Genomic DNA, 22,008 nt, shown 5'->3' on the forward strand with positions numbered 1-22,008 from the left:
CATCACATATTACCAGAGATACCTGGATGATATTTGTATTCTCTGGGAAGGTAGTTATGCAGACCTCCAAGAATTTATAGTATATATTAATAACACCACAGATTTTTTTAAAATTTACACACAATATAAGTGAAAATAGAGTAAATTATTTGGATGTTTCACTTACTAAAAACATGGAAGATAATGTTTTTGAATCAACCGTATACAGGAAAAGTACATTCTCGAATACATATTTGCATTACGACAGTGGACACCCTTATACACAAAAGAAAGGAATCATAAAGGGGCAATTTATTAGGGCATCTCGTATGTGTAGTACTGAGAGTCTCTTTGAAAAGGAATCTATGCTTTTGACTGAATTCTTTCTCGAAAGAGGTTATCCTAAGAATCTTATTGAAAATATTTTTCTGGAAGTCAAGAACAAAAGGGTGGACACTTTTTTCCCATTGTTAGGCAAACGCATGACGCAAACCCCCATAGTGAACAATGCTGTCTATACTGAACAACAAAGAGCATTTATACACACTTTTAATAACGACTCACTAAAAGTAAAAAATACTATCTTAAAATACTGGCCAATACTTAGGTCTAGTGAAGAAACTGTTAAATGCTTACCTATAAAACCAAATTTTGTCAACATTAGAAATACAAACTTAAAAAATATGTTTGAAAAACAACAACATTATTACAGCAATATACATGACACAAGATTTGGCACTTTTAAATGTAACAGTTGTAAGCAATGTCCATATATAATGAATGGTAACAGTTATTATATTAAACAAAGAAATTATAATATTAAATCTGTGGCATACTATAACTGTGCATCTAAAGGAGTAATTTATTTAGGGGTATGCTGGACATGTGGGAGTTTTTACGTGGGAAAAACAGAAAGGACACTGCGTAAACGTATTTACGAGCACTTATATGACATCCAAAAAAGAAAAGACAACAATGCATTTTTTTAAGCATTTATCAGTATGTCCTAATATGTCACTAAAATTTATAATATTAGAACAGGTACCCATAAACCCAAGAGGCGGAGACTGGGAGTCTACACTAGAACAACAAGAATTAATGTGGCAACTAAGACTAGATGCCTCTAGACCACCAGGGTTGAATGAGGCTATTAGTATTAGTTGTACTTTAAAATTAAGACGTGCAAAACTATAACAATAAAAATTGTTTTAGTTTGCCCATGTTTAGTGTTCATTGAATCCAATGTTAACCGTCGTATATCTGTATTTAACAGAGAATAGTACACAACCCGACACTAGGGTTTATGTGTAGTCAGGATACACACCTAGGTTTTTATTATTGTTGAAAGGGTTGAAACATTTATACCTGTTCTTAGATTCAACCATGTTCATTTATTGTTTAAAGATTTTACACTGTAAACATGATATTTTATTTTACTTCAACCCACATTCAGCTAAATACAGGTGAAAGAGTTTTAATATTTGTAATACTTGGATAGATTTAATATATATATTTTTGCCACCTTTTACAACCCACACATTGGTACAAATTATTATTTATTATTTTTTGGTAAAGATGTTTAGTGGGTTGTTTTTACTGTAACTTTTACTGTAATTCATTCAACAGTTTAAGATCCACACATTCATAATGGATTTTAAATTTTAACTGGTTTTATTGCATTGAATTACCTATAAGTACCATTATTTTGGGATAGATCTTATTTATTATTTTTTTGATTATATACATCTCCTAATAGCTATCAGTATGAAACTTTGTGCAGTGAAGTTTTGCATAGAAAATTTAAAGAGCACAATGGAAAAACATTAAGTGGTATCAACCAATTAACTAATTATTTAATTAGTGATGAATTAAATTAAGCAATGTTTTGACTATATAAGTCACTTGAAGAGTTTGTGTGATTATCTTGAAAAAGCCTGACAGAGTCTCAGGCGAAAGCGCTTGTGGATATTCACTTTTAATTGTGTGTTTTACAATAAAAAGTTTCGTATTCCAGGAGGAGTTTATTGGATTCTTGGTGGTCTTCTGCCTTTGTTCTTATTGTATTTTTGGGACCCAGTTCGTTCTACAAGTTTGTGTGTTATGTGTCTTTTGGGTTGTGATGAGAGGTGGAGGTTGCTTGCATTTCTGCTTTGGACGTCTCTGTTGCTTGGGCAGATTTTTATTGAGAGCCTCCGAGAATTTTTTTTGTATCTATGTGCGGGTTTTGGTGGTGTAGGTATAGTGGGACTATTGATGAGTGTGGTGTGGAGCAAATGTATACTTTCTCCTCCTGACTGATATGTTCAGTCTTGGGTTGAGAGAGTTTTGCTTCCAGTTTGGCTAAATAAATGCATTTCTCGCAGGTTGTAGTGTTGGGTGATAGGAGGAGAGGGTTGTCTGTGTACATGAGGCAATTGCTACATTGCCCCAAGATGCCCAGATTCATCAGGTAGACAGGAGAGAACACCAGGAGCTGTCCCTTGGACATGCCTGGGTAATCACTTATTTCCTCTAGACAACGGAGGGAAGTAGTACTAGAGCTGTTTCCTCAAAGTAACTTGAGGAAAATAAGTACTAAAACTGTTAACCATTAAGTAAAGAGAAAGGTTGAGTTCTTCAGTAATTTGTAGCTTATTTAGTGCTTACAACAGTTCTGAACCTGTGCTGGGCACGGAAAAGCAGATTCAAGAGCTAATACTTAGAAACTGGCTAGTTCTAAGGGAAAAACTGAAGAACAGACTTTATGGCACTGGGACTAGTTTAACCCAAGCTAAGCGGTGCTGCGCAATGCGCAAACTCGCGCCAACCAATGGAAACATGGGTTTTTAACTCAGAAACTTGAAAGGGATATAAATAGCCTACAATGGCCAATAAGGTAAATTTCAGAGCTGGAAACCACTCCTCTTGTGACAGATAGGCTGCTCAAATGCTTACCACTCTCACTGATAAGCAGAAAGATCTCCCACTACCACTACATCAGAACAACTCCGAAATACAGACTAAAGTCCTGAAACCAGCAGATATGGGATCCAGGCTATTCTAGTATAGGAAAGGATGAGAAACAAGCAGCACAGATATTTTTTTTTGTTTGTTTTTTTTTTTTTTTTTTTTTTTTTTTTAGAAATTAGGCAGTAAAAAGCAGAAAAGGCTGTCGCACTTGAGTATGATACCTACAGTATTAAATGCAGTTTAAATTTTAACTTTTAAACAGATAAATCAAGTGCACACACAGTAAAATGATTTAACAGTACAATGCAGCAGAAATACAGCAAAACCGCAGTAAAAATGGCTTTTTAAAAGTGTGATTAGCTAAAACAGTTAATAGAAAGCCAAAATTGTACTTAGATCAGCAAAAAAGTCTCTCCTTCTTGTTTCTGGTCCTGTAGTAGTCTGCAGAATGCCTAAACAGGATATTCCGAGCTGAAACAAGTGCAAACCTGTGCAAACACTGTTTTTTTTAACTCAGAAACTTGAAAGGGATAGAAATTAGCCCAAAAACAGCCAATAAGGTCAATTTCAGAGCTGGAAACCACTCCTCTTGCAAAAGATAGGCTGCTCTAATGCGTACCACTCTCACTGATAAGCAGAATGGCCTCCTACTACCACAACAAGGTCTGGACCACTCAGAAACACAGACTAAAGTCATGAAACCAGCAGATCTGGGATCTGGACTATTCTAGTATAGGAAAGGGCAGGAAACAAGCAGTACAGATAGTACTTAGATCAGCAAAAAAAGTCTCTCCTTCTCATTTCTGGTGCTGTAGTGGTCTGCAGGACGTCCAAATGGGATCTGCCAAGCTAAAACAAGTGCAAACCCATGCAAACATGGGTTTTAACTCAGAAACTTATAAGGGATAGAAATTAGCCCAAAACAGCCAATAAGGTAAATTTCAGAGCTGGAAACTACTCCTCTTGCAACAGATAGGTTCTTCTAATGCTTACCACTCTCACATAGGTTTCAGTGCGATGGCCCAACAGAAAAAGCCACATTAAAAAAGGTAATTTATAGCACAACTTGCACCACAGGATTATTTATTGATCAAGGTTAATGCAATTATCATGAACTGAAATGTAGGATCTGCTGGGGTATACAAAGAGACAAGGACAACAATCTAGACTAAAACGTACCCACATTGTACTGATGCATTGAAAATATTACCAGAACTGAAAATTAAGTTGGAATAGGGAAACTAATAATGTCTGTAGCGAGAAAAAAACTTACTAGAAAGCAAAACTATCAGAAAACCAATTACTTTATTTGTAATATTAAACAGTATCAAACAACTAATGGTTTCAAGCTGCAAAAACTAAGCATGGCACTCACCATCTCCACTCTTATCATGTACCAGCTTCAGCCCAGTGTCAGCCTATGTGCTACATATGACTGTAGTGCCAAAGGAAGAAATCACTGGGGAAATGGGTCATAATGCATTTCTTCATACTGGGAATAATGCACAGATGGCTCTCCCATTCTTTCCTTCTACAACTTTGTGATGTCCCAGGAGAGTCACAAAAAGGAATGGCCACTATGTGCTCTCTTTGGGTCCACAGAATCAGCTGGAAACAGAAATAAAAGGTGACCTCTGTGGCTGAATAGGCAGAGCCCCATCTACTCCCAACCCGACACATGGCAGTGTTTGTACTTGATGCACACCTTGTTACTTTTAACTGTAGAAAAATGACAAAATTCTGGCCATAGTTCTAGCATTTGACACCTTACAGTTTTAACACTCTTGCTTTGCAACTGAAGCTCTATGACAATTATTTTAATGTAATCTGAGCCCAATACCTGTTGGCATCAGAATCAATCCCCTTTGACTTACAGAGTTAGAAACCTTAGCTTTCTCAATGGTAGTATTATCCACAGAAGAGAAAGATTAATGCAAACTATTTAGATTATTTATCAGTGTATTTGGTTATTTATGAATGAATGCATTTATTTATTTTACACATGCACCTACTGAGTCCAAGAACAACAAATCCTAATAAAAAAACCTCCAGGACCCCAAATTCTCAGTAGCCTGTCTATAAAGAGCAATTGCCTATGTATCTCTTATGTGTGGACTCACAACTACCTACCAAGGTCATAGGCTTATCTCACAGCAACTTTCAAACATGAAAATTATTTTCCATTTGCACTATGTACATAAAGATCATTAGCTCTCTCAAATTTGTGAGCATCGTTATGGTAATGAACTCCAGACAAGCTGGCCCAAATCCCACCCCATCAGAAGCATAGGTTCATAGGTGTGTACTAGGGTAGCCCATAGAAGTGCCCTGGCATTCTGCCACCCGATGTTAGTTCCCAGTGCTTCTATCAAGTAGAGCCACTGGGGTGATCCCCGAGGTGAACTTTATATTTCCCATCCACTCATCAAGATTTCCCTTGAAGAGGGCCAGTGAGGTGCTCTGCTTGGCATGTATGAGAAGTCTATTCCAGAGTATGGGCAGTCTCAGGGTTATGAACCTGTCCCCTCCAGCATGTTCTGTTGATCGTGGTACTGAGGTTGAGGTCTCTGGAGTGTGTGATGCAGAGGGATTGGGAATTTCTTCAGATGTAGCATTTCTAACAGAGCTGGGTCAGATGTGGCTTTGTAAGTCAAGCAGAGATCGCCTCTTAGTAGACGATATGAGACAGAGAATAGCTGGAGTTTTTTGAGTCTGTACATGTAGGACATGTGTTTAAGGCCTAGGATCCTCTTTGTGAAGTACTTTTTTGTCCAGCTGTTGCAGGTGTCTAGTGAGGTACATGCCAAATGGGGCATTATACTCTATGATTGGTCTAATGAGGGAAGAGTACCGAGAAATTATGACATCTTTCTTCCTAGACTTTCTGACCACAGTGGCAATGTGGTGGTCGAAGGACAGGTTGCTGTCAACCTGTGTCCCCAGATCTCTTATAACACCTTCAGTGTTCAGTGGGCTAACATTGATGTGGTAATTCGTGGAACTGAGCTTTTCCCAAAGGGGATAACAACACATTTTCTTGGTATTAAGCTTAAGGCCATGGTTTTGACACCAGTCATTGGTCTCAGTGAGGCCTTTCTGTAGGATGTCTGCATCATTTGGGGAGTTAATAATGGCTCCCAGCTTGCAGTCATCTGTGAACTTGGTCAGCCAGAGTCCCTCCATGTTGGTCTGGACATCTGAGAAGTAGATGACAAACAGGAGAGGACCAAGGACCGATCCTTGTGGGACTCCACTCGTGACTGGTCGGCAGTCTGACTTGGAGTCCGCTACTATCATACTGTGGGTTCTATCTGTGAGCCAATTTGCAACCTACCTAACAATATAGGAGATGATGCCTAGTTTGGTGAGTTTATCAATAATTCCTGAGTGAGGAATGGTATCAAAGGCCTTAGCCAAATCAAGGTAGGCTGTATGAACTGTCTTACCCTCATCCATAGCTCTGGTGACTGACTCAAAGAAGTCAACCAGGTTGAGCAGGCATGATATACCGTTCACAAAACCAAACTGTGTGGGATCTAGAGTTTGGAGATTCCCTATAACCTTGTTAATTAGGTCCATGATGATTCGCTCCATAGCCTTACATATCAGACTCATCAGGCTAATGGGGTAATAATTTCTAGGGACTGTAGTCACTCCTCCTTTATGGAGAGGGATGACTATAGCAGTGTGCCATTCAGTAGGGAGAAAGCCTGAGGTGAGGCTGTGAGTAAACTGGGCACACAGAAGTGGTGCCAGTTCACTTTGCGATTCATGTAGAACACAGCCAGGGATGTTGTTGGGTCCCATGGAAGCTGTAGTCTTGGCCTTTGACAATGCAGCTTTAACCTGTGCTGCAGTAATGCTGGGTGCCTGGCATTCTTCCGATATTGAGATTGGTCCTTTAAGGGGGGAGAGAGGGATAAAGTTGGCACTGAATCTATCGGCCAGTATGTTGGCAATATCTGTTGGCTCAGTATTGGAGGTACCATTGTGCAGTAACTCAGAGCAAATCTGGGTATTGCTGTGGAGATTCTTGCTATAACTATAGAAGGATTTGTGATTGTTTTTAGTGGCTGCTGCAGTTCTGCCTTCATAGCTGGCTTTGGATGTTTTGATGAGGGATCTCAACTTTTTGTTGAGGCTAATAAGGGAATTTTACCAGTCTTGAGACTTCACCTTTTTCTGCAACAGTCTCTTCCTTCTGTTGTAGAGTTTATTAATGGCAGGAGACCACCAGATTGGCTTCCTATTTTTGGAGGAGATCGTCTTGGTTTTGTTGAGTATGGCTAGTTCCATGCATTTATGTACATGTTTGTACAGTGTATTGGTGTATGATTTGTCAGTCATACATCTATTTTCCATTGGCATAGATGCCGTGAAGAGAGCCACCTCTTTTTTTTAGGAGTCCAAAATCAGCTTTGAAGAAGTTTTTCATGGTGGATACCTTTACGGGGGATGTGGGTGAGATGTGGATTTCCATGGTGATTAGTTTGTGGTCAGATCTAACCAGGGAGGAATTGACTATTGCTGTAGAGCAACGGTTGACCATGTTAGTAATAACCAGATCAAGGATGTTGCTTCCTCTAGTGGGGGTAAGAATGAGCTGGTCCAGGGCATTGGAACTAATGAATTCCAGGAAGCATTGGTGCATGAGTAGTTTTCCCAGTTGATGGAGGGGTAGTTGAAGCCACCTAGTATGAAAGTGTTGGGTTGGATCGTAATAGTTTCCAGGGTGCTTAGGAATGTGGAGTGAGAGTCTTGGGACATGGTTGGGGAGGTATAGCAGGCTACGAACTGAATCGTCGTCTTACACAATGTTAGTTGTACCTGGAGTATCTCAGATGTGTTATGCTGGACTACTAGTCTGGAGGTATGCATATACTTTATGAATATGGAGACACCATCACCTTTGGACCTTCGGTCCATGTTCTGGGGCCGAAAGGTGTGGAATGAGTTATAGCCTGGTAGTGCAGGTGTGCTTTCTGCTGCTTTAAACCAGGTCTCCATTACAGCACAAATGTCGATGTTCTCCATTTTGAGGAGTGCTTCGAGCGAGTGCATCTTGAGGTTTAGACTTCAAGTGTTGAGCAGCAAGACCCTCAGATTGCATTTATTTGTAGCTGTTACAGTGGTAATTTGGTCTTTGGAACACCGCCTAAAAAAGGCACTATAGGGGTCAGCATCCTTTTTTGTTTGTATTTGGGGGATACAATGGATAAATAAACTAGTCAGCACACATACCTATCATTTTGTTAATTTCAACATTCTACAGGGGTTCTTAATCTTAAAATTTAACTGAGTCACAGCAGACCTGGTCAAACACTGATACATGCTCATTAAAGGACTCCAGCTGTCACTAGGGGAATTTGCAGAAAAAAAATGAAATCCCATGAGAATTTGAATTGCAGACACTATGCAGCACAAGTGATAAAATTATTAAATTAAAATGATTCGATTGTTTCTACACGGTGTTCTATTTGCCTGTGCTCAGTGTTTTAAATGCATTTGCTTCACATTCAATCCACAGACTGATGGTGCTGCAAGGGCCATTTAACTACAAGAATTCTGTGATAGAATACGTCAGGGTTGCTTTACTTTTGTTTTGATTCTTTGCTTCCTATTTGTAACTGTCATTCATCTTGTGCAGTCTTCATTAGTAATGCTGTTTGTCTAACTTTGATTTATGTATGGACATTATATACAGTGCCATGGAAATCTTTGTAGCACCCTGCAACTGTACAACTCAAGGTCTGTCTCACTGGCTGATTGAGGAAGCAAACTGACTATACAAAAGGTACAGTTTTATTCATTTTAATAATCGTTTAATACTTAGTATGGAAAGGTATGACTGTATCTAAAATAAATACAAGAGATTTTTAGAGATGTACATATTTGCTCTTTTTGTGTGCAACTGCAACATAAAAATAGTACTTACATGACAGTTAAATCATCAGTTCTTTTCTGTATGTTATCTTATGTATCAGTCTTTCCCCGAGAGAGATGTAGCGATAATTCAGTTGTGACATTTCTGTTTTTCACTAAAATCAACTTTGCACAGAGTATGATGGTGAAATAAAATAAAATTGATTAACTAACTGTCCCACCCTTAATCCAAAAGTGAACCCTTTGCTGCCTTATTTGACACCAGCAGTGGCTCAGTCAGCTCACCCCTGACAAGCACCCACAGTAATCACTACAGCTAAAAGGAGTAATACTCTGTATTTATAGGGAGCTGCCTATGCACATCATATCATAAATTTATTTATTTGTTATATGTTGCTATAATAATTGGCAGGGTTTTGTTGTCATACGTGAATTTTCAGCCATTCCCCCACTTAACAACATACAAGAGTTTGAGGAAAAAGCAACATAATGTGCATACTGCAGCCAGAACAACACTATAAAATGTATAGTATAATTGAATAAGCAAATGTGTGGAGTTGCTTAGAGCAGAAACAACTTCTTCTGCAGTTCAGCCAATTTTATATTTATCTCTAATATACCTGCCGTACCTGAAGCCCCATGGCAGACTATTTATTAAATGACTAAAATGTAATGACAGCCATTTTGGCTTCAGAAAGATTGATACGTGTGCCTAAAACACACACACACACACTGTCCTGACATGTGACTTAACCATAAGGAGAATACTGACCAGCATAGTGATAATTACCCTTCATTCTAAATAAGTGCCATGGGTTGCTTCATTTGCGGCTGAACAGCAACCTGAGTAGTAGTAGCAGTAGAGTGGGCAAAAATGATCCCGCCTTAGGGAAACTCTGTGGGGGGATGTGGCGTCTCTGTACACAGCATCCAGTAATGCTGCACAACATTACAAGTATTTTAGGTATGGGCTTAGTCACTGTGTGAGAACTAAAGCCTTGGTCTTTTGATACAGAAAGTAAGGACAAGGTCTTATACTACTATGACACTGTGTACCGAACATTCAGTTCTCTAATAGTGGTGGGAAAAAGGTGTGAGCTTTCCCTCTTTTAGTTATATGGCAGCAGCCATCAGTTGATTTACACATGCATAGCAGATATATGTCAGTATATGTAGAGGAATGGAAAATAATCATTGCACATATGTATTTGTACTGTTGGAGTTTTTGTGTTAGTAAGTGCTATAATGTTTTATGGACAGGTTTCTTCCCTTCACCATTATTTGTGCACCATGATCCAGAACTGAACATGGTAACTTGTCACTAGTATGCTTGTTACCAGCAGCACCAAGGGCACAGGTTTTCAGTAATTGTCTTACTGTTTGTTCTGTACTATGCCCACCATGTGAAACTGCAGTACACATCACTGGACACCACTGCTGACAAGTCCTGATTCAAATGGATATGTAATTTCTAAACAGGACACAATATATTATTTTGTAATGAGCTGACCTTTGATATCTTGGGCCCAAAAGAGTCAGAGTCCTTTACTGTATAACCCAAGGGCAGTGTCCCCAGAGGATGCACACAACAGGAGAGGACAAGGAACTCCGGCTGGGTGGATGAGGAATTAATGTTGATTAATGTCATCTTTCCCCAGTCAGACAATTCTTCACAAATCATTCCTTTATTTAGATGTTTATCTGGCTACTTCTTAAAGACTATACCTGAATGACTGTTAACCATGTGCAGTGCTCCTTCACCCTGAAACCTCTTTCACTTAGGCCTTCATCAGACAAAGTCTATTTTACACATCCACCTCACCCACAAAGCTACTTACACTAATATCCTATTCTGATTCATAGAAAGCAGAACCAGCATGCTGCACTTGAGCTAGAGGACACTCCTCTGTAATGAATCAGGAGACACAGGAAACTGATGTGGGTGTTGAAGGCAGATGTGCTTAGTGCTACAGCATGACTCATCCTGTAACTAACTGCTCATTCAGAAGAAAAAGCTAAGGCTACGGCTTGCATCAGTGCTGTTACTTACTGGAACCTGAGAGTGAGCAAGCCTGTGTTACTACTGTTAACCCTGACAATCCAAAGTATGCACTACTGTAAATCTGTACCGTGTAACCCAGCTGAGTCAATAATGAAAACAGAGACTGAAAGCTTTGGGCCACTGCCACAGACAGAGGTGTATGGCATTGGCTCCAATTTAACTCAGGTCTGATTGATTGTGTCATGACAGTGTCCTACCATCCTTCATGAGAAGACTGTCCCTCTGTTTCTTAATATCCCTGTCAGCTTCTCGTTAATGCCCATAGAAATACTTTATGCACCTGGCTAAGGTTAGATTAAACAATGATTGTGACCACGTAGTCACCATGTCAGCACCACTCAATGATTTTCAGTGCTGTGCTGGAAAATGGGCAGAAAAATCTACTCTATGGTCATTCATGCTTCTAAACTAAATGTTGTGTTCACAGTGTGTAGTGAGAAGTGTCTACTGCCCTTTCTGTACAGGGCATGCCCACTTATGCTCTGGATCTCAGCAAGTCCAATTCTTTCCTTACAGAGGGAATTATGTTAACAAACTTTTTTTTCTCGGCACAGTTCATTGCTATATTTTAAAATGCTAACAGAGTATATGTTTTCCTAGAATTTAATGGCAATTTACAAGCTTTTGAGCTCATCTGTGATAGTCTCCTGAAGCTGCAGTTTTCACACTGTGCTAAGCCCAGCAAGGCCAGCCACAAGAAAACATAAAACAATGGGGTACCAAAAATAAATGTGCGTATTTGTTGTTGTGATATATGTTTTTCTGCAGTAAATGGATTTGTCTCTAAGACTGAAGCACACCTACCCAGACACTAAGTGTGCAGTTTCCCAGAGACTGGGGTCTTGGAGCATGTCTCACCCTACAAGTAAGTGTATAATGTACCTCTACTTAGATATTAAATGCACACTTCCACACAGGCTGATGGCTGTACCGAAAGCATGAAGAAAGGTCAGGTGCTATGAGTACTTATACCAACAGTAACATTAGTGTCAGTAAAGTTGTACTAGCAATACATGTAGTGCTTGTTGTAGCAGTACCGCTAGTAATTGTAGCACTTATAGTTGCAGTAGTAATAACAGCAACAGCGGTAATAATATTTATTTATTGATATTTACTTTGGTTGTTCAGGTCAGTCCAAAGTAGTATTTTACAGACAGACTGGGAGACATTTGTCCAGGGCAGAGGGGACATTTTCCTACTGCTTTTAGTAACTATGTGACCTTTAACATTCACTTAAACAATCATCAATTCAGGCAGACTGGGCCTTAGTGATGTCTCCTCTGAAGGATGGCATCTCAAAAATGTAGACTTCCCACCTTAATGGCACAATGCAATATGATTACTGGTATATAAATCCAAGTACCTGGAATGAGGACACTATCCACAGCCTTAGCAGTAGCAGTACTAATAAAGGTAGTAATGTAAGGAAGGCTAAACAATCACACCAGGCATGAGACTGCCCACTCCCTGAGCATCGCAATGGTTATATTGCTTCTGGGTACTAAGGGTAGAGCAAAAAAAGAAGATAAAGGTAAACAAGCGAGAGAGGAAACACGGGACTGGAGGCATGAGAAGGGAGAAAGAAGAAAGATAAAGAGGGACAGAAAAAAAGACAGAGAGAGTGAGAGCAAACATGTCACACACAATGAAATGGTAGAACAAGTTTGCCATTGTGGCAAATACTTCTGCTCAAATTAATCCAGATTTTTTTCTAGGAACATGTCTCTGATTTAAGTACTTGATAGCATTATCTTTTTAGTCAGGATTAGGATGCAGTTAGCATACTTAGCTATTCTGTATTCTCCATAATACACATGCACCAAATATTATAATAGCATTCATTTTCATAGTCACCACATCCCCTTCCTAATAACCAATGATGTATATATAAATATATATTCTATTATTTTTGTAACACCCATATGTGTACATATACTGTGGTATTTTCTTCTGAGTGCATCTATATGTGCTTTTATGTCTAACGATCTAAGTTAAGTGTGCAGGCATAGATACTGTAAAGTATTGGAATCTTACATAATTTTGCTGTACTAACTTGTGTATAAATTCCAGCCTTCTTTACCCTATATAATATCAAATTCTGAAAGTACTTTTATGTTACAGTTCGCAGTTCAGCAAACAACACCACAAGTATGCCTGAATGTTGTGCAACTTGCAAAATTGTCTGTGTACATGTGAATACAGTCCTATTTCTTGTACTTTTTCTTATAGGAATATTATTCTTCAGCTCTAGACAAAAACCGAGTGGAAGCACAGGTTATACTAGACCTAATGAAACAGATGAAAATGGTCATTGGACAAGTTCATTTGCCAGTTTATCAAATGAAATAATTAAATTATGATCAACATTCTGTCCTACATTAGTTCAGTAACTTTTAATAAACAATTCTGCACTTCTGCAAGGGGAAATCAAGAGATTTACAGTTGGATGTTGTTTGCACTATCTGATCATCCTTATTTGACATGCCAGATTTAGTAAAAAAAAACGACATATATACAAAAATAATTCATTTTTAATTTATTAGTATTTTTCCCGGAAGCACATCTCACTGAAGGTAAGGAATTTGTCTGTATTATTCATGTGGTTGTTAGACCTTGTATTGTACAACTGGTCCCATATTACCAAAATGTTATTTAATTTTCCAAGATAAGTTCCTAAAATGAAAATAAATTTCTGTTGAAAAAGAATCTACTTTTTTTCTAAATAAACCAAGCATATTTTTTTCTTTCTATATAGGTCTGTTCACAAGTTCCCATACCATTTTTCATTTCTGATGCAGACTCACATAACTATACCTAGATATGAGAGGGGACACAGAAACTTGATGTGTACTGCGTAAGTGTTGCTACACAGTGTCTAAGTGGGGTACACAGCTGTAATGTTGATACAAAAGAGGGGTTCACAGATATGGGTGTTACACAACATTCTGCACTACGCATTAGAGTAACACTTCATAAGCCATGTATGCAGACAAATGTGAAGGATATCTGTGAGGGACAAAGAATAGCATATACACAGCTGTTTGAGTCAAACGTGAAAAAAGCACAGACAACACTCCTTTTTTCAACTGTATGTAACAGAAGAACAATACCTCTGGATTTGTACACTGGAATGGTGGTCCTCATTTTCAAAAAGGGATGGCAGCATGATGCTAACTATAGTGGGGTCACACTCTTCAGCCTCCCTGAAAATGCCTGTACTAGTATGCTGGAAAGCAGAATCCACCTGAGACCTAAGTCTCTGATTCAGGAGTAGCGATGTGGGGTCCACCCTGGCAAGGAAACACTTGGTCAACTCTTTGCCCTTAAACAGATCTCAAAAGAATCATTTGAGTTCATCTGTATGGTCTACATGAATTTTGGCATACTAGAGAAGTCATACAATGGTGTACCCCAAAATATCATTTGGGAGGTGTTACAACAGTACGGGGTTCCAGTCCCTATCTTTGGAGAGTGAAAGTTGTATCCACATCATTCCTCTTAACATCTTTACTGAAGATCTATACCCAAAGGCCCAGAATTAGGGACACTGTATACATATTACTTTCTAATTCACTTAAAAAGTTAATAGAACTGCAGATTTTGCTTCAACATCTTTTCTGAACAAGTATAAAGCTCTAAAGTTTAGCAATACTGATTGACTGCAAGCCTCAATGATTACCAGAAAATGAAAAATTGTGTGGGGACTGGGCAAAAATATGAAGCAAATTCAGGGACATCTGAGAAGTATGGCCCACATTCCTGTCATTAAGTCACATACATTCAAGGTGAGTACAGCACTGAGCAAAGAGTATTTCTTTTCTCCCTCTGCTGTTCATGATTTTCATGCACAGGCTATCAAAGTGCAGCTAAGGTTTGGAGGGTGTTCACTTTAGTGATATGACACTTCCATATTTTTTGTTTGCAAACAGTGATGCCCTCTTGACTTCAAGTGACTGTAAACTCCAGTGTTTACTGTTATGATTAACTGCTGTGTGAAGCAAGTAGATAAAATCACCATCTCCAAATTACAAGTCATAGTTCTATCCTAAACTGCCTTTTGTGAATGCAGGCATTTAAGTATCTTTGAGTGTTGTACACGAGTGAAGACAGAGACACTCAGGAAACTGACCAATGGATGGATGCAGCTGTGGCTGTACTGCAGTCTTTGTAACTGGCTACAGTAGTGAATACAGATCGGTGTCATAGGATGAAGCTCTCATCTAATTAGTCCCTCTACGTCCACAGCCTCACCTACAGACATGAGCTTTGGATAGTCACTGACAACATGAAATTATAGAATTATTGGGCCTTACTTGGATTGCTGTCCATGACAGAAAAGAGATGGAAAGCTCAGAAGGACCCTGCAATATGGCAAGTGTTCCTCTGGGATGGAAAAGGCAACCAATGTACCTAGGGAGGATGCCTCCCCTTGTGCACCTCCAAAATAAGGTACACCAGGCACTGCTTACTGCAAAAAAGCCTCCAAGGCTGACTAAGCAGATGATGGAGAAATTGTTTTATTGTTCAGCCTGCCTGGAAATCCCACAAGACAAGCTGAGGACTGTTGCTGCTGATATAGATGATCGGTGTACCCTCTTCTGCTTGCTATTACTATGACCCTAACCAAAGCAACTGGTTTAAAAAGTGGATGGAGGAAATGGTGGGGGGGGGGGGGCAAGAATTAATTGAAAAGAAAATTGGTTAGGAGGATGTCAAAAAGTTCAACAAAAATCATCTGGCAAGCAAATATAGCCTTCCAGAAAGACATCAGAAAAAGGGAGGAGGGAAGACTAAAATGTATTGTTCGGATACACTGCAGAACATACAGGAGCTCTGCAGAAGATCACCTTGTTGGAATGAAAAGGCAGCAGTTCACAAATGTTGCAGGTGAGGCAGAATTTCTGAGTTAGTTCTTCACCTCAGTGTTACAAGCTTGTGAAGGAAGGCACAGAAGGGAAGATGAAAGAATTGCAATGGAACAGTTATGTCATGCTACAGAAAATGTTCAAGTATCACTGAGGAGATACGACATGAGGTCTGAATAATATGCCTTCCTGGGTGTTAAAGCAAGACGCAGTACTGCTTAGTGAACCAGTGGTGGAATACTGCAGTCTCTCATTAGTAACCAGAATGATGACACAGGAATGGAGGTTGGTGACTGCCGTTTCCCAGCATAAAGGTTAATTTTGGAATGAATCATGCAGCAACAATCCTCTTAATCTCCTGTTCTGAGAAGGCCACGAGTTACATTCCAAGTAGCAGGCTGCCACAGTTTTTAAATGCTAATTCTCTGGCTGATGACATACAGCAAGGCTTTGCACAACACAGTCACCATTGCAATGGGAGCACAGAACCCTATGTCTGTGGTCTCTCTGGACTTTGTAAGGCATCGAACACTACCTTGCAAAAGACTGGTATGACACATAGAATAAGATGCAGCTCAAAATTCCACAGTGGTTTGGAAACTCTCTGACTGCTTAGAAGTACAATATAGTTGTTGGAATAGTCAGGCTATGGCAAAAATCACTAAGTAATAGAGAGCTAAAGAGCTCATTGCTGGCATTAGTCCTTTTTGTTGTGTTTCTGACAATCAGCCTACTGTGCCTAGAGCAAAGACTGTCTTATATGCTAATGACACAAAGACTGAGGTGGTAGTCATAAGTTAGTAAGAGATGGGGCCAGTCCACAGAGCATGTGGCAGCTTATAATGTACAAAGACTGATGATGGTTGGGATTTAATGTAAGAAGAAGCAAGATTGTATACTGTGGAGGGGAAACTTGACCCTCAGCAAGTTCCAAGGATTATAATGACCCAGAAGCTGCATCAGGCAGTGCAATATGAGGGCAACAATGAACATCAGCAGGGTAGTGGGGTGCATTATAAGAGGAATGGGTTCTAAACATGAAGTCACTGTTGTGCGCCCAGCACACTGGTAAAATAGCTTCTGCAGCAGAATGTTAGGGATATTTGGTTTGTGTAAGCATGCAATATAGTTACCAAACTGGTGAAGAGGGAGGAGGAGGTAGAGTAAAGAGGGTCCTAATATGTCGGGCGTGTATATTCTGGAAGGGGGTGATGACTTGGAAGTGAAGCATTATTTGCAGACAAATGAGAAAGGTGAAGAAGAGGACATGGATAACAAATGGATGGGATTGGTTCAAATCAGACTTTAGGAAATATTACTTCATAGAAAGAGTGGAAAGACACTGAAATGTATTGCCTGAGAATATTGTACCATGTAAGACATTACACGGTTTCAAAACAAGTTAGAACAGAGCAAAGCACTCTGCAACTATCAGAGACCCTGATTTTCCATTTTCCAGGAAAAATATTGGTAAATACTAAATTCTGACTGACTGGTTACTGGGAAACACTGGACTTTCATGGAATTTGGTTTATGCCAGAACACTCACAGCAACCTATCTTTCACCTCATATTTTACTACTTAAAACACTGTCAGATTACCTTGAGAATTCTATACACACAAGCTGCTTTAATTTTGAATTTTTTTTTTAATTTATCCTTTGTTAACCGTGCTAGAAGCCCCTTTTCAGGGGAGACCCGAGATGGTAATTATACTCCTAGTGGAAATTTGGCCAGGGGCACCAGGGAACTTCCCCCCTACTTTTTTCAATAGGTGCAGTGAAATCTTTAACATCCATGTGAGATACCACCAACAAAAGTAGAAGGGGTCTTGGCTTTACATCTCATCCTATATACTGATGCATTATAAAATTATGAAATTGTGGTAAAGATTGAAAACTGCACTCCAAAGAATCACTGGTATAACTCTCAGATTTCAACTCATGAAAATGGAATTTAATTTGTTTGAGAACTGTAAATCAGTGCCCTTGACAAATGTAAGAGGGAAGCAGCTGCGTAATGGTGTCTAACTGAAGAAGCTATGGTTGACATTTCCTTTTTTCTCCGTATAGCCAAACTAAAAAGCAGATACTGTATACAATGAAAAATATATTAATTTTGCACTGGTGTCTGCAAAAGAAGCTGGGATTCTAATCCTTGTTTAATTTCTTGATACTTGTGCCACCAAGGGTTAAAGAAGACAAGATAATCACAAACAAGCTCAAACTATGCCTACTGTCCAAGTCATAGCTTCCTAATATTTAAGATAAAGGCCCCATATTAAGTGACAAAAAGAGGTGCTATTATAGTTTTCCATGGTCACTTGTGCCACTATTTTCAGTAGCGAAGGTTCTGTGCTGGTAGTAGTTTAAATGACAGACAATGACGTTGTACTGAGTTGTCTGCTTAGCAGTATTCCATTATTGTTTTCAACCTATGAAGGCTGTAGAAAGCTCTAGCTTAGGGTCACAAAGCTACAAATCTTTCACTCAGCTATGTGTGTCATGCTAATAAATACACTCACTGTTGTTCACCTCCTGCCACCAAACACAACATTCCCACAGAACTTGGACCCCAATACTGTGTATTATATATTTCCACATTTAAACTACACTGTAAAAGTCAGCAGTCCTTGCTCAAAGTCTTTCACATGAACATAAAATATACAGAAGCTGAATGGTAAAAAAGAATTTAACTGGCTAGGGTAACAAAGGTGAAAATGTGTTTCTGCTTTCTACAGCTGAATGTTGTGCTACACAAACCAAGAAATAATCTGCTAGCCTTTTTTGAAGCTGATTTGTTCTTTGAAGGAAACACCTACATAAAAGTGAATCTGGAAAGGTGGCCAGTAACAGAGATATTCAAATTCATTGAGCTAGTAACTGCCTCTGCTTATAAAAATTTGTACCTGATGGAAAAAATGGTGTCAGGCAACAGACATGCATCAGGTTACCAAGACTGTATCATATAATATTTTGCAAACAAGTGAGAAGGAAAAGGAACTGCTGCAGCAAAAAAAGGCACACAGGCACAGCATGTTTCCAGTTATGACAAAGTGAAAGTAAAACACTGCATGTTACCCAATACAAATTACATAGTCAACAATTAGGATATGATGGGCTTTGAACCTAGGTATCCCAATCAATAGGTCAGTGCTCTTAACCACTACGCATTTACAGAATGTGGCACAGGGCTCCTTGCCATGGACATTTGCATTTTGTTTTATTATGAACAGGCCTGTCTCTAAAGCACCCTTCACAAATTGGCATGTGCAGTCCTCATTGTTTACAGCCGAAACTCAGAATGGTATACACCAATTCACATGTGAGTGGATGATTAAAGAAATCTTTTAGGACCTATTTTACAGATTCCCTGCTGCCCACTTATTTACTACTTATCATCTAACTGCTCATTCATGAAAGAGGAGTTTCTTATTGTTTCATGGTTGGGTGGATCAGACTTGCTGGGCAGGAATCTACTGTTTAGCAAGCAGCAGGACTCTAACATGGTTCTACTGGATCACATGTCATCCTACTGTGCCTCTTGAAGCTAAAAGGTCCAGTTTTTTACTGTCACTTTGCTAGTGGAAGGAAAATTTGGATAGAGAGGCATAACTTGAAGAGAGATACAAGGCAATTCAGAGGTAATGGATAAAAGTATTTTTCATTGATGTTAATATATGTACTTAACAGACTTCCTTGGGAAGAAGTGATGCCAAAAACAGTCATAAAAATAAAAATGCAAAGAACGTCTATCAAGGGTAAGAGACTGCTGGTTAAACTAGGATGTCAAGCTGATCTTTTAAGAATGGAATTAGGAAAATTAGGTCGAGCAAGATGAACTTTTCTACCTCCAAAAAAGTGTAAACATTCAACCGTGCTACTAAACAGCACCTACAAGAATAGTTGTACATTCAGAGTAAATATATTTAACCCCCCAAAAAAACAACACACACACGCACACACACATGCACACAAAGGGACTATACTTTTGTTAAAGAAACACAAGACAATTGTAAAGTCTCTTAAAAAATAATAGTCTTTATTAAATTACTGAAATGTTCTTTGTATCATAAATATAAATATGTGTGCAATTTTTTTTTTTATTTTTGGTAAGTAATATTCAAGCACGTGGTCTTGCAACCCACAAGGTTGCCTTAACAGATGGAATCTTTATAAAAGATAAAATAATCTAGCTGTAGCATTGTAAACATCAAAATGAAATGTGAACACTAGCCCAAACATGAGAGAACACTGATTTCAAAAGGTCACCCAAATCATGAGCCAGTGAACACAAAGTGCAGTCAAGAAAGGGTTGACTTTGTTATATGATGTTTTAGATAACTGTTTGTGACATATAATAAAAACAGGTCACAGTCAGCGTTTAAAAGTGATAATACAGTACTTTTCCCTTAGTGCAAAGTTACACTGTAAGGCAGGCTGTTGTTAAAATTGTGTTATTTCCATACCCCCTTCATAAGAGAAAGCAACTAACAATGACCAAAGAGCCAACAGAAAACAAAGGCCATGGCCATACATTGTACTACATTCGGAAAGATTATTTTATTTAGACTTTTGAACAGCAGCACTGGTGCATTCATAAGAATGTAAAATTATACTACATTTGCCTCACTTCCCTTAATAGGAAATTAAAGTCATTAAATCATGCACCAGCGTGAAGTGGGAAGTTCCACAGCTTTACGAAACTTCTTCAGCTTGGTCACAGCAATTCGTCTCCAAAAGTTACAAACTGAAGTCACACCAGCCACTTAATATAACATCATAGCTACCAAGTTTGCAGCATACTTCTGAAAAAGTCATTGCCAGTTACTCTACTTAAAGAGAGACACTAGTAGTCTTCATAGTTTATGGAGGAAGGGCTAGCAGTCAATTTTCTCATTCATCAAAAACTACAGTGCCAGCTGAATGAGAAAGATACACTCATAGCTAAGGAGTCCATATAACTGAATGACAAAGGTGGCTGAAGTCTTGATTGTGAAAGGAAAGGTCCAGCACAGCCTCCAAACCTGCTTCTTTATACAGAGTGGAATAGATGACGATATCTGAATTGGTGCCAACCCTTAGCATTCCTTTCAAAAGGCACACAGTTACATCTTACACAGTCTTCTACTGCTGCCTCACACTCTCTGTCTCTCTCTCTCTCCTTGTTCCTCGTATGCAGTACAGTGCTCGTTTCCTCTCAGTGATCTGTGGCCTTGCATCGCTGATCACATTTCAGAGCTCGCTCCTCCTTGCATGTACATCTCTCTCCTATACCGGCACATCATACTGTTGCAAGAAGTCTTTGATTGGTGAAGGTAGTTGCTCGACTTTACTGCATGCCTCCAGATGTCCATTGACAGTTTTGCGGCACAGATGTTGCAGAGTAGAAACGCTACATGACAAAGGTCGAGACAGGACTAATGGTATCTTTTCGCGCCCAGAGTAGATGTAGTACATTTTGCCTCCATTGTCACCTGATTCTGAACATTTTGATGGCATATAATGGTGGACTAATTTCAAAACACAGTCAAATTTGGGGACAGCCTGTGTGCTCTTGGGATCTGTCTGCAGGGAAAAGAAACAGCTGTCACACTCTATCCTCAAGTTCTTGGTGCCAGATTCTGTCTTTACACTAAGAGTAAAGAAGTGTTTATTGTCAGAACTGTCTCTTATCAAGAATGTCCCAGCTGGCTCAGAATGCAGTAAGGTATCTGCCTCCTTACCAGTCACTGTACTCCAGTAGAAGCCGCTCTCTTGCAGTTTTCTCACTGCATTCATCACCAGGTTATACTCCTTTGGAGAAGTAAAGGCTTTGAAGTGGTATGAGAAGCAGGAGGTGGCATTTAATGGACTGTTCATCCCATTGATTTTACTGTGTGTTACCATTGCGCTGAGAACCCAAACCTTTGCCAGGAATGGAAAGCAACCAGGTCTGATGGATCAAGCTAAACAATCCAACTCTTTGCTATAATAGCATCAGCTGCAGCTCATACATCCTACAAGAAAGAAAAATGATGGGGCTCATTATAAATAAAGCACTTAAAATAATTGTTCAAATACATACAATTAAATTGTTCAAACAAATTCATAAAGAAATGCCTTAGCCCCTCTGCCATCCTACACTCCTCATCTTATCTGCCCCCATGTACCATACAATTGCATTAGTTGGGAAACATACAGTTAAGTCTACTAAACTGGAAACAATACTTTTTTTATAAAAACTTAGGCAGACGCATTAATTACAACAGACAACCATGTAAAGTACATCT

At 39.1% G+C, this 22,008-nt stretch overlaps 1 protein-coding gene across 1 annotated transcript in view; it reads right to left on the bottom strand.

Moving 5' to 3' along the window:
• Positions 1 to 19,757: 19,757 nt before the first annotated feature.
• The window catches only part of SOCS3 (suppressor of cytokine signaling 3), a 3,609-nt gene continuing 1,358 nt past the window's right edge, over positions 19,758 to 22,008 (bottom strand). The window contains exon 2 of the mRNA XM_044068162.1: positions 19,758 to 21,735. Coding sequence (XP_043924097.1) covers positions 21,008 to 21,625 — 618 coding nt within the window. The 5' untranslated portion in view covers positions 21,626 to 21,735 and the 3' untranslated portion in view covers positions 19,758 to 21,007. The remainder of the gene's footprint in view (positions 21,736 to 22,008) is intronic.

This window comes from Protopterus annectens, chromosome 4.part0 (assembly GCF_019279795.1).
Source record: "Protopterus annectens isolate FY-2018-M chromosome 4.part0, PAN1.0, whole genome shotgun sequence".
Lineage (NCBI taxonomy): Eukaryota > Metazoa > Chordata > Ceratodontiformes > Protopteridae > Protopterus > Protopterus annectens.